The sequence below is a fragment of the Peromyscus californicus genome, unplaced genomic scaffold (assembly GCF_007827085.1).
Source record: "Peromyscus californicus insignis strain IS unplaced genomic scaffold, ASM782708v3 Scaffold_12__1_contigs__length_115047231, whole genome shotgun sequence".
NCBI lineage: Eukaryota > Metazoa > Chordata > Mammalia > Rodentia > Cricetidae > Peromyscus > Peromyscus californicus.
In genome coordinates, this window is record NW_026294413.1 from 21313020 (window position 1) to 21326767 (window position 13748).

The 13748-nt window shown below is 40.0% G+C and overlaps 1 protein-coding gene across 3 annotated transcripts in view; it reads right to left on the reverse strand.

The window, feature by feature from the left end:
* Nucleotides 1–13748, reverse strand: part of Scel (sciellin) — a 101459-nt gene that overhangs the window by 61670 nt on the left and 26041 nt on the right. For all 3 annotated transcript variants that reach the window (XM_052732537.1, XM_052732535.1, XM_052732536.1), the window contains exons 6-8: nt 11490–11528; nt 10000–10077; nt 8493–8558 (exon numbers count right to left, since the gene is read on the reverse strand). In XM_052732537.1, coding sequence (XP_052588497.1) covers nt 8493–8558; nt 10000–10077; nt 11490–11528 — 183 coding nt within the window. The remainder of the gene's footprint in view (nt 1–8492; nt 8559–9999; nt 10078–11489; nt 11529–13748) is intronic.

Sequence of the window (13748 nt, forward strand, 5' to 3'; positions counted from 1 at the left end):
AATGTTTATTTTCTTCCTTATGTTTAAAAATGATTCCAGACAAAAACATACTGGCTTTATTAGTACTGGAAATGGAGACAATGGCTTCATTGTTCTTCCTCACTCAGCATTCTGGATAGCATTTATGAATATTTATACTGTCTGTTAAGCGAGTACTTTAACATGGCTCAACAAATTGCTTGCTTTGCTTTCAGACACAGGCTCACTGTGTGGCTTAGGCTGGCCTTGAACTCGTGAGCCTCCTACATCCACCTCCCATGTTGGGATTGTGCCATAGCACCTGGCCAACAAGGTTCTTAAATGAATCTTTTGTGACATCTAACCGCTAAACTTTGAAATCTCCAAAATACATAAAAGCATTTGAATTCATGAAGATATAATGTGTGGTTCAGAAGACAGAAGGCAGCTCTCTGTCACCATTACATCCATGCTCCATGTCTTCTGCGTGGTACCTATCACCTGCTCTCTCATTGGCTCTAGCCTGGCAAACACTATCACTCTTTCAAAGGGATCCACAAGATGAAAATGGGAGTTAAGAGCCAAATAAAAATATACAGCTATGAATTAGTGACTGCTGGCAATTGTTTCGTGTCAGACCTTCTGACACTGTTTTAAATAAAAGCAGTGAAAGAGAACTGGCCAGCGCCTCTGACCTTCTGATGGTTTCCTGTATTGATGAGTGTGCTTTCTTCTACACCTGCTTCCACACTGGCATGAAGTCAGAGTTCAAATGACGTAATAGCACAGTGCTGATTCTTAAGCAGAAAGCAGAGACTCCAAAAAGGTACTGGAGCTTACCATGAGGTATGAATGCATATACTTATGATAGCCTGGGCCAGCAGCCATGTAAAGATACCTGATGAAGGCTGGCTACCCAGAACTCCCCACAGAGAGTTCCATGCACACAGTGCACTCACAGCACTGACATGACATGTGTGCATATCATTCTGCCATCAGAGTCTCACTCTTCCTCCTTTATACCCCCCCCCCCCGCCCCACAACCTCACTATACCTTAACCTTACTCATTATTTAACTGCCAGCTCCGGCACTACGTCTTTGAGTCTACTGTATCCCAAATGCTTCTTCTATTGCCCGCTTTTACGTGTCGCCCCATATTTTGTAGGCTCCTCCACCTTTGTGTTTATCAGATGCCCAAGGGCCACTTGAATTAGCCTCCATGTTTAGTGATCCGTGGTAGCTTTAGAGTCTCCTGAAGTAGGGGTTGGGTCTAACACCTCTCTGCACCTCTGGCATCTATCCAAGTACTTTCTTACAAGTAGACAGAGATCAACTATTACTTTTTGCAAAGAGGCAGACAATGGAAGAAATGGAGGCCAGTAGAGAAGTATTTAATCAGTCATCAAAACAAGCAAAGAGAATAAGTCCCAGCCAACTTCAAAGACATAGATGGGATAATAAGCTGAGGAAAATGCATTGTTTTATACACGTTAGGAATTAGAATCAATGGATAAATATGTGGTTATTGATACATTACTATAGATCATTTACTTAATGGTGTGAAGGATTACAAGATGATCCCATTTATTTGATGAATATGCTATAGTATTTATTTAAGGTAATGTACTATTAGTTGCCAAATGAGTATTAATAACAATAATTTTTCTGAGTCCAGATTTCAGAAAAAAATTCCTTGGACAGCATCCCACACTCATTCCCTTATTTGATATTTTCTCCACAAGTAACTTCATTCTAAATATGTCATCTCTAAGTTAGGACCCCTTAGTTTCTTAGGGCCCCTTACCTGAGTGCCTCCTCTACCCCAACCTACCCCCAAGTATTTCTTATTGCTTGAGAATCACTTCCACAGAAACAGCCTTCTAGTGTCCCATAATCTACTTGCTCAAAGCAAAGCATGGTGGCAGCATCTTTGGTCCTACTGTACAAGCTGTGGGCAATCACTTCAGCTGGTACTGAATGGTTGAATCACTGTGCTTAAATCACTTTGGGCTCGGAAGTCCTTCCTTGTGTAACTTCTCTCCTTTTCAACAAGGATCGGTCCCCCAGGTCCACAGAAGCTTACCATGCACATCAGATCCCCCATAGGATGCTGATGCTCTTTGTGTGACCCCACACTGGATCTTGCATTGCTGCTAGACTGGTTATGTCTGTAGTTTACACCTTCAGCTATCACAAAGAACTCCAAGCTGCTGTGGCCCCTCAGGGTTCTAGTACATGAATTTTCCATCATACTCCCAAATGGCATCACCTGAACACACACGCTCCCCCCTATGACCCTTCCTCTGGCAGGAGCCCCCTTCCACTTTTCCCCTGTGAGGGTGCCCCATGTGCATGTGGTTGGTTGCCTTTGGAGAGTCTCAGCAAATCTGTCAAAGCACCAGCCGAACTAAGCTCAGTGTGCTACTGCCACCTAGTGACGACTTTTTCCTTGGCCACCACTAATCTTGAACACTACAGTAAAGATGGGATAAGAGAAGAAAGGAAGACATGGAAGTCAGTGATGGAAGTTGTCAGCGTGAGTGGCACTAAGTGTTCGTAGGATTATGAGTTGAAAGAATAGTTTTGTTGTAAAAGGAGCACAGAGCCCTCCTCCAAGACTGAATACACAGAATGCCCTTCCAAAGGTCAATGGATCCCCTATTGGATATGAGGATGATCTCTTCCAGGGAGGGCCTGTGGGAAATGTCATTCAATGAGAAACACCTGACAAGGGGGTGATGCCAGAACTCACGGAGACTTATGATTCTTGGTACGTAGTCTGGCCGGACCTTCTTCACTGGAATGTCACCATCCCTCCCCTTCACATCTCTACTTAAACCTTATGCAGGTAGCACTTCAAGAATCCAATGAAACTTTCTTACCTAATGTGGAACTAAAAGAACAGGATGGTATGAGTCAGAAATGAAAACTGTGAAAAGAAATCAGATCCAAACACAGCATGAGAACTCCAGCATCTCAGATATGGGAGAAGATAACATTCAAGACAGAAAGGCTGGATATCCTGAGGGTTGCTAGAATGTAGAGAATAGAATAAGCAAGATAAAACAGATTAAATAGCTGAGCCCAAACAACAAGGGGGATTCAGGATGAATGGAGGACAAGCAAGTGCCAGGAGCCCTGCTAAGGACCGGGCTCATTTTTCTAAGATAACACAAATCATTTTAATTGTTACTTAGGAAGATGTGATGATTTGATTACTACTTTTTAAAAATAAATAAAACTTTGTCAACCATATAGAGGGGTGAAGGGTAGATATAAGGTTGAGGGGAAGAGGACTATTAAGAGGGTTTCTATTATCCTAATCCAAGAAAGAAATGATTCAAAATGATAAGAATACAAGGAGACACACGGATTCAAAAAGCATGTAGAAGACAGGATGCCAGCATTGCTTATGCACTGGGTACATGTGGTTAAGTAGAAAAAGGTGGACAAATACTTTAACTTTTGTGATGGCTTTTGTGATAGTTAACTTTAACTGTCAACACAAGTTAGAATCAGCTGAGCAGAAAATCTCAATGTGGGATTTCCTGCACTGAATTGACATGTGGACGTATTGATGGGAAACTGTCTTAAGTAAGTTAATCAATAAAGGAAGACCCAGCCCAATGTGGGAGGCGCCATTCCCTAGGTAAGGGATCCTGAACTGTATAAAAGTGGAGAAATCAGGATGAGAACAAACAAGCAAGTAAACAAGTCTGCATTCACTTCTCCCTGCTCTTTACTGTAGACATGATATAAAAAGCTGTTCAAAGTTCCTGCATTGACATCTCCACAATGATGAAATGTAACCCGGAATTGTAAGATGAGATAAATCTCCTTCTCCCCCGAGTTAATTTTCTCAGAGTATTTTATCACAGCAACAAAAGGAAACTAGACTGTATTTTAAGGTGCCAAATGGCTGGAAAATTTGATGATGTTAACTAAGGTAAAAAATAAAATCAGGCTTCAGCAAATTACAAATATCGTGAACATGCTGAGTTTCCAATCATTTTGAGACATTTAAGTGAAAGTGTCAAGGAGGCAGGTGACTATCCAGTGAAAATCAGAAGGGAAGTCTGGAGGAGCAAGTGGCTTTGGGAGCCCTGTCATTGGCACTGCTGCTGAAGGTCAGAGCACACCATCAGAAGAGAGGAGAAGACGGCTTTGAGCTTTAGACACATCAGCACATAGTGATTTGGCATAGGATCATGAAGAAGAAAAGGTAACCCAGGGAGAATGGTTTAAAAGACAATCTAGAAAAGGGTGTTGGGGGGCTTAGTGCGGTCATGAAGGAGCAGTCTAGCTATGTAGCATGAAAGGGTAAGTCCTTGCAGGACCTGCTAGATTAGCATGGAGTTGTCACCAAGGCCATCGTGACCTTAGGGAACCCTGTTCCTAGGAGCTGAAGATAACAGAAACCAGCAAAATACAGATGGAAATCATTGGCAGGGTAAAAAAGAGAGAGAATGCCAACTGATTGGATTTGAAGGCTCTGCCCAGAAAATGTCAAAGATGATATTTTTAAGATGAAAGATTTGAATAAAGAGAAAACAGGAAAGCAAGGACTTGGTCCTGGGGGCAGGAGACCAGACAGATGAATGTCATAAGGAACAACTAATAAAGTTAAAATTGTTTTTCAGTCTTGATAAAAATGAAAGGAAAATATTTGTGCTGATGGCATCAGATAAAACTTCAGAGACTATAAACCTGCTGACATATCTTGATAATTCAAAACACTGTGCTGGTTATTTGTGTTTCAAAACATTTACAAACCAGTAAGTAGTACACTGATCACAAGAGCAGCCTCAGAAGTCAGTGGGAAGAGGGAGAGGGGTTTGCTTAAACGAACTTTACATGCTGCATCCTACTGTGATGAAATAAATCTGTCTCTTTAACATCCATCCCAGATGAAGGGAAAAGCCTTCAAACTTCTCAGTGTTGCCCTCTGTTTTGTTTATCTGAACCCTTCATTTCAAGACTAATGTATATGGAGCAGAAAATTATCAGTTTCTTAAAAAATTTTCATTTTATTTTATTTAGTCTTGGAAATTTTAGTTTGGAAATTATTGAAACTAATGCAAAGCCATGAGTAACAGTTACATTATTTAAACAATTAATTTATCATAATTTATTTTCAAATGTGAGAATCTTTGATTTCTTTTCATTAAGAGTAAAGCCATACAAAATTAAATCTTTTACCCAATTCTATTGTTGAGCCTTAAAATTTCCTTAAAGCATTTCAGAGTGGTGTTTCAAAAATTAAAATTGGTCTTTGTGACATTCACATTTTCTTCTGTACAAAACATTTTTTTGCTTTATTGTTTATAATTTTGTTCATCATTGGTTTGGGGGATTTTGCATATAGTTCAAGAAAGGAGTTCAGACTTAGCTATGGGAATGTTTAAGTTACAAGGCTGTGAAAAACTCAGAACATATGAGGGGTTTTGGTTTGTTTTTGTTGTTCTTTGGTTGGTTGTTGTTTTGTTTTGCTATGCTTTTTTGAGACATGTAAGTTTTTGTTTAGCTATAAATGTGATTGGGGGGGTAGTTTGTTTTGTTTGAGACAGGATTTCACTGTGTGACCCTGGCTAGCCTGGAACTCTCTATGTAGACCAGGCTGGCCTTAAACTCATAGAGATTCACCTTCCCTTGGCCTTCATTAATAAAACAGGTTGAAACCTTTGTTCCAGTTTACGCTGTATTAAACACAAGCTTTCAATCCAAACACAACTGATTTTGATTTCTTGGCTAGCACGTGACAGGAAGGGAATGATCCATGATGTGAAAAGTTGCAGAAAAGTCTAGGAAAAAAGACTGGAGAGAGGCTGTCTCTTGGAATGGTGGTGCAGTCTGGAGGTCTCAGATATAAAACAACATTTCAGTGACAGATGCAAAGGGAAAGCACACCTGTGCAATGAACAGAAGACAGTGAGGGAGGCAGTCAGGGGGGCAGTTCTTTGAAAGTAGAAGCGAAGGAGGAGAAAGAGGCAAGGATCCCAGTGCACTAGCCAGAGATAAAGAGAAAAAAGTGTAGTGTTATGCTCATAAGGTGTTAAAAATCATAGTCCCCTAGTTTTATCTGTTGATGACCCATTTTCATTTACTTTGGTCCTCTGGGGTCAGAGATCTGTTTGTATAGCATTCACTCCTTTTTGTCATTAATAATTGCTTCTATTTTTTTCAGTATTTACTACAAAGTCTACCAATCAACCTTGGGATAGGTATATAAAGATGAGAAGCAGACACTGCACTCCTACTCCAAGGAAAAGTTCTTTACACCCAAGTCCTTGTACACTGTCATTTTCCCCTCCTGCCCTGAAAGCTCAGGGAGAAGCCCTCAGTTGAGACAGTGTGTAAATAACCCATGATTCTAAAATGGGAGCAGAGAGCTACATTGATCAATGAAACCTAATGACCTCCTCATTTTCTTAATTCTAGTGCTGTGTATCTGAGTTAGGTTTTTTTTCCTAAGGAACATTATTATTCATTTCATCTTCCACACTGAACACATTCAGCATGTTGTTGAATTGCTAGGGCTTTTAGCCAGGGCTGCCAGCTCCAAGCAAACCTATACCCACAATCTCAACATGTTTTGAATGTATGAGGTTTTGATTAATGACCAACCCTTGCACATTTTTACAAAGTTTTAGAATCATTTGTCCATTGTAATGACAATTTATATTAATACAAGAAGGAAGAAGAATGAATCAAAATAAAAAGTTATTTTGGAAATATCTAATAAACACTTCTAACAAAAATGCATTTGTTGCCTATTAAAGAAAAATTAAATGATTCTCCTGATACTTGGGGGTACAGGAATATTCTCATCAACATAGGGAAATGTGGGTAGCTCCATGAATACTATCATCTGTAGAGCAATTATCTAGGATGCTTTAAATATGCTTTATATACTTGGCAGTTCATATAACTGGAAGTCACCCTCAGATTTGTATGCTTAAGAATAAAACATTTTAAGATAAAGTGGATGTTATTCCAAATTATGAGTATTCAATATGTTCTACAACTTGAGTGACATGCCATATCTATACATAAATATATAGAAAGAAGAAGAGTTGGGTGTGGAAAGTAACTTAATTTCTTTGACCAACTAAAGTTGATTTATATCTTTACAGATATCACTTAAATTATATTAAAGTTGAATTATATTATATGTTAAAATACATTTATATACTATTATATATGCTATATATTATATTATAAAGTTGGGTTGTAATAAATTATATTTCCACATATTTCTATCATTTAGAAATAAAAGAGTCACTGGAAGCCTGTGTGGCAGATGAACATATTTAGATATTTAGAAAATATCCCAGTATTACATTACACATACAGTTTCACAATTGTAAGCAGGACAAAATCCCACTGAAATATGGAAACATTTTGGTGAAGATATTCTTGGCTTCTGACATGGAAAAGTGTTGGATATCTGAATACAGAGCTGATCTAGTCCAGTGAGCCCTCCTCCCTCCTGTGTTAATGGCGACATCCACCACCAGAATTTAACACTTGTAGAAGACAAGCGTTCTCTAAAAACCCAAACACAGGCTGCATGTTTTATTCACTGAGAGAGCCCAATAATCCACAATGATGTTTGACACGATGATTCATCTACTGAATACTTGCTGAATTGTTGATATGCCCTGCATGGACACTGTAGTGTAAGGGATCCCTCAAATAGTCTATAATTTTAATTATGTGTCTTCTGAAAAACAATAAATAAATAGAAAACTCTCACTTGTCACTTCCTGTGACACAGGGAACTTTCCACTCATATCCCCACCGGTCAACTGGGCTCATGACAGCCTGGAAGCAGATGGACACACAATGGAGCCCTGCTTGAAATTTGGCTCGGTTCTCCCTCTGTCACTGTTACAAGCTGAACTGTGTCCCCCAAAATTCCCACATGGAAGTCTTGACGTGTTCCTCCTGAGAATGTGGCATTGTTTTGGAGCAGGGTCTTTTGAGGTATTGTTGGTATGGTGTCATACTGGAATAAGATGGAGTTCTAATCTAATAGATCTAGTGGTCTTAAAAGAAAAGGAAATTTGGACTCAGCTGTATGCTCAGGAAAGATGGCACAGGGAGATGAAGGTTGGCATGGAAATGACACACACAAAAGCATGCCTGTTCAGACTGGGGAATGTCAGCGATTGCCAGGAAGTCGGCAGCTACTGGGGAGAGCAGGATCCCCTCACAGCCCCCAGGAGGAGCCAATCCTGCCCACGCTGTGATCTTTCACGGTGAGGCAATAAATGTCCACTCTTTGTTCCACTATATTTGTAGCACTTTGTCGCAGAAAACATTGCAACTCATATAGGCACCTCAGTTCTCACAGCTCGTCATCAAGGGTGCTGCTGAGAAGCCTGACCCCCACTCCCACTGGGCACTGTCTTCTTCAGAGTTCACAAAATTGCCATCAGCTTATTCAGAAGCATCCACAATTATACGCTGTCAACGACTAATGTATTCTTCCATCAGTGGCGTAGCAATTACCTCTGACACCTTCCCTTACCTTCTGCTTGCTCCGGTACTTGGAGAGGCATTGTGACCAGGAGGGGGTGGTGGGAACCAGGACTGTCTGTTAAGAAATGACACCAGTCATACCATAGCATTTGAATGGCTGATCCCATCCCACATTTGGGGGTGGGAGGGCAGTTGATAGCTCAAAAAGCAACAAGGTAATTTTACAGGAAGCCTTGGAAATAAAATGAACACTATTTCGTAAATGGAATAAGAAGAAAGGATCCTATGCTTCAGGCTGTTCCTCCCCTCCCCACCCCCACCTCCACCAAGCGAACTGCTTTTTGGGTTTTTTGTTTCGTTTTGGTTTTTTGTTTTTGTTTTTTGTCTTTTTTTTTTTTTTTGTCATTTCCTTTTACACCAAACAATGTGGACATTTCCTGAAAAAGTAAAAAATAGGGAAAGAATAATAACTGTTAAATCTGGACTGCAGGTTTGTGTGTGTTCCTCACGTTAACCTTCCTCTTTTTCTACCTTCCTGGTCCAGTTCACAGTGGAAATAACAACTTTATTCTCTAGTTAAAACAAGATGCTTAAACTGTAAGATAGAACACTCTGACAAGGACATTAAAACAGAAGGGAACACCACAGAAGGCTAACCTCGGCTTCAACATCTGCCAGAAAGATGACCTTATAGTGCAAGGATATAATTTCAGATTGTAGCTGTAGCCAAGATCTCTACTGAGAAGTCTAAGATGAAAAAAATAAATAAATAAAAGAAATGGAAACAGTAACATAGGCCAGGGAAGGGATGACGAGGCTAAGGAGGCCCGGAGTGCTGGCCAACATTCCCAAAGTAAAATGGCTTGATTTGCTTAATGCAAGTTATCTCCAATTGACATAACTTCAACCTCGGCATAACTTTATGCTGAAAAATCCTATTGTGCTATATACTACATTTTCTTCATCCATTCCTCCATTGCTGGATACCTAGATTGGTCTCCACAGTTCAGTTCTTGTGAGTAGTGCTGGAGTAAATGCTGGTGTATTTGATTGTGTTTGCTTTGGCTTAAAAAAATTAAGTTCAAAGTATTTTCACACAGGTATGCATTGTCCATTGAGAATATTTCTCTCTGCACCCCACTACCCTCCATCTATTCATCCCTTTCCCCACTTACCTGGGATGTTTTGGCTTAGAGTCCTTTGGGTTAGTACTTAGGAATATACTGGGTCATGTAGTAGGTTTTGTTTTTAGTTTTATGAGTGACATAAAACCATATATGTCTAAAAGAACAAAGGAAACAGAACAAGGTCCCCAGAAAGGGCCTTGACTCTGCTTTCAAGTAGAATTAGCCTGCTGTACAGAGCAAAGGAGGATGCTATGGGTGCGTGGTAATGTGTGGTTATTCACTTTTCAAGTTAAACCACACCCTTAGTGCAGCTCTATGGAAGGTTACTTGAAGTAGCATAGCTCTTAACATCTAAGCTCACCACCAACATCATCTAGAGGAGCTTGGAGTATAGCTCAGCCAGAGGCAGACACAGGGTACCCATCTTACCTCTTTTTCTTCCCAGGGGTGGTGGCAGGTGTGGTCGCCATGGTGGTAGTGTTTGCATTAGAAGAGCTCACAGCTGGCCTGTTTAATGAGCAGAACAGATCAACACCTTCCTCCCGCCTCTGAAACATCTTATAATCTACTCATATCCCAACCTACTGCCCATCCACAATAAAACATTTCACTTGAGGACTGAAAAGCAGTAAGAGAAAAGCACTCTTCCTTAGTTCACCTGTCCTGTACACTATCAGGCTCTCACATAGCTGGTTAAAGGATGAAGTAACTGGCTGAGAAAGCCGTTAACACCTGGTGTCGATTGTGTGACGCTCAGGCTAATCAGTTGTGACATACTATAGATTTGCATTCTCTTAATTTCATTATTTTGTTGTGATCGACAGAATTATGCTGGGTTTTTGCATTAGAAATGTGATCTTAAGAAAAAAAATTGAGCCAGGCGGTGGTGGCGCACGCCTTTAATCCCAGCACTCGGGAGGCAGAGGCAGGAGGATGTCTGTGAGTTCGAGGCCAGCCTGGGCTACAAAGTGAGTTCCAGGAAAGGCACAAAACTACACAGAGAAACCCTGTCTCGAAAAACCAAAAACCAAAAAAAAAAAAAAAAAAGAAAAAGAAAAAAATTGAACAACACACATTAGTAATCTCTATTTGGTATTTATTCTCCATTTTGGCATATATTCAGATCCTCAAAAAATGTCAATGACCTAGGGCCTGTTTTATACATTAAGATTTGGATCCAGCATGAAAAGTATTTTATCAATAAATACAGTTTTTAAAGGTAATTATGTTAAAGCTCATCTAATTTGTGTTGCTTATAAATACTAGGAGAATATGCCAGGGAAAATACATTTCATAATGTTCTAGTTTCATGATTCACTGGATTTGCACGGAGGGAAGAGACATTTATGTGGGGGGTTTTGGGTAAGAAGGTGAGGTATCGAATGAGAAAGAGTTGGTTGCCTGAGAAATGGGGGGAAACACAGTCCATTGTTTTACTTGGTTGGGTTTTCATTGTATAGGTGTTTGGCCTGCATGATTTCTGCGCACAACTTGCATGTGCGGAGCGAGAAGAGGCCAGAAGAGGGCGATAGATTGCCTAGAACTGGAGTTACTGGGGGTTGTGAGCTGCCATATGGATGCTAGGAATGGAGACTGGCTCCTCTGAAAGACCAGCCAGGGCTCTTAACCATTGAGCCATCCCTCTAGCCCTGAGTCCATGTTTAAAAATAAGACTAAAGGCATTGATCTAAACTTTAACGATATTTTTAGAGTGATGGTCGGTAAGCTTTTTCAGTACAAGTCCAGGCGGAAAAGCACTTGATCCTTTGGAGCCTATATTGGTTCTTCTCCTCGGCGACTAACTGTGCCAACTCCACAGGGCTAGGTGTATTCCAATGACACTTTGGCCCAAGGGTTGCAAGTCTTGATAGCTTTTAAATGTACACAAGGAAACACACATCAGTTAGGAGAATACTTACGTCTTGGTTGCCTCTGGTGTCTTAAACGTGGACAGTGTTCTGGAAGAAACAGTGGCACAGTTTCAGCAACCATGAAAACCTAGTTAATCCTTCCTTTGTCTGTGCTTGTCCAAGAATTAAAAGTTACTAGGAAAAACTAGAGGTTGCTTGAGAGGGAAAAAAAGCATTACTATTTGAATAAATTTGGTGAGATGCTTTCATGGTCTTTAAAACCTCCTGTACTAAATCCCAAGGTATTCTTTTTCTTCAGAAAAGTCATGATTATTAAAGTCAATGTCTTAAGATTCTAGGTTTGATAATGTCAAACGTAAAATTCATAATCTCACCACCAGAACACCTTAACAGAGGAATAGATGAGGTAAGAATAAGGACCCACAGTAATGGAGCCTCCAGGTTTGTAAGCCAGGCAGCATTTTATTCTACCATGAGCAAAATCAAAGGTTTTTACTTGAGAAACATTGTTCTAAAGATATAGAGGGTAATATGGTCTGCACAAGGCTTGCACCGTATCAACCAGTCAACATTCCAGAACGTACGAATAGGGGATCCAAGCACCCACCAACTGAAGAGGTATTAAAAGTTAATGGCTTCCAAAAAGTCAAAGTTTTCTTTAAGAGTGCAGTTCCCCCGGGCAGGGGTGGCGCATGCCCCTAATCCCAGCACTCAAGAGGCAGAGCCAGTTGGATCTCTGTGAGTTCGAGGCCAGCCTGGTTTACAGAGCGAGATCCAGGACAGACACCAAAACAACACAGAGAAACTCTGTCTCCAAAAAAAAAAGAGTGCAGTTCCTGGTAGGTTGACAGTGCTCCAGTAGATGACGTCACACCCATGAGTACATGGGCAGCACAAACCTGACTCGGGGTATACAAAGAAACAATAAAGACCAGGGGCAGGGGTGGGGTGGCTACAGAGATGGTTCAGCAGTAAAGAGCCCTGACTGTTCTTCCAGAGGATCTAGGTTCAATTCCCAGGACCCAACACGGCAACTCACACCCTCTTCTGACCTCCTCCAACATCCAGACATGCACATGGTACACAGATATACAAGCAGGCAAAGCATCCATGAGAATAAAATAAATAAAAGCTTTTAAAAAGAAATTGGGGATAAGAGGTGGATCTAGGAGGAGTTAGAGGGAGACGTGGCAGTGAATATGATCAAAATATATGCATATATGAAAGAAATTTTCAAAGAAATAATTATATATTTTTTAATGTACAGAAGGTAAAAATGTGCAGAAAGCATCAAGCATGATTGAGAGTTGTTAGGTAAAAATAAATAACTAACGGTTAGGAAGGATTACATTTTAGCCTTTTCCAAAGTTAGTAAGTGCTGCTATGTATTTGTTAGTTGGTTTTCCACGCTTTGGGCCTTAACTGTCTTAGCATCAGCATTTCTGTCTGACCCTCATACACAAAACGGAAGTTTGTATAAACATTTAGCTTATCAAACATCTTCCAGATCTTTTTAATGCTTCAACAATTTTATATTCAATCACTTTTTGGAAAAAAGAACTTTTCTGTGTTACATTTTACAATATTTGAAAGTAAAAGGGAGCTGATGAGCTATCTTGAAATCACTTTGAATTTGGGGTGTATAGTAACATTTGTTGTTCACCTTCCTGATTCATTGAGATCTTATCCCATTTGTTATTTTTCATATTTTTATAGTTCAATGACAATACTTCCTGCATTGGTAAAAGGCATCAATGAAATACTTTAGTAGTCTTTTAAAAAATTCTGTAGCATAGATAATCCTTTGTGTTTGCCTTCTTCTGAGTGCACAGAAGCCACATTTACCAACTTAAATGGTCATTAAGTTGGGACCACTTGACTGGGTATTAAAGAATGTGGACAGAAATGTTGTTACCATATCCAGACCTCTGTAAAATTCCCTGCTTACAATTTATGCTCTTTCTTCCTCTTCTATTACAGTTTTGATGCCCATGGGTTGAAGATGGCAACATTAAAACATGAAAAGAACTTAGCTGCCTACTCACTCCCTAGTCACTGCCTAGTCACTGTCATGAGTCAAGCAATGATCTATTGTGTTAAACCATTTAGATTTGGGGAGAAGGAAGAATGGACTAAAAGCACTCCATCTTGACAAATTAGTCTACTTAGGTTAGGCCCTAGGAGAGACCTACCGTTATTATTCGGTTGAATGAACATATTATTAAATTAACTCCTTATCTTTATAACCATGCATTACTACATCTGAGAAGCTTCTGTTTTCATCAGGCAGTGGTTGATACAATGACT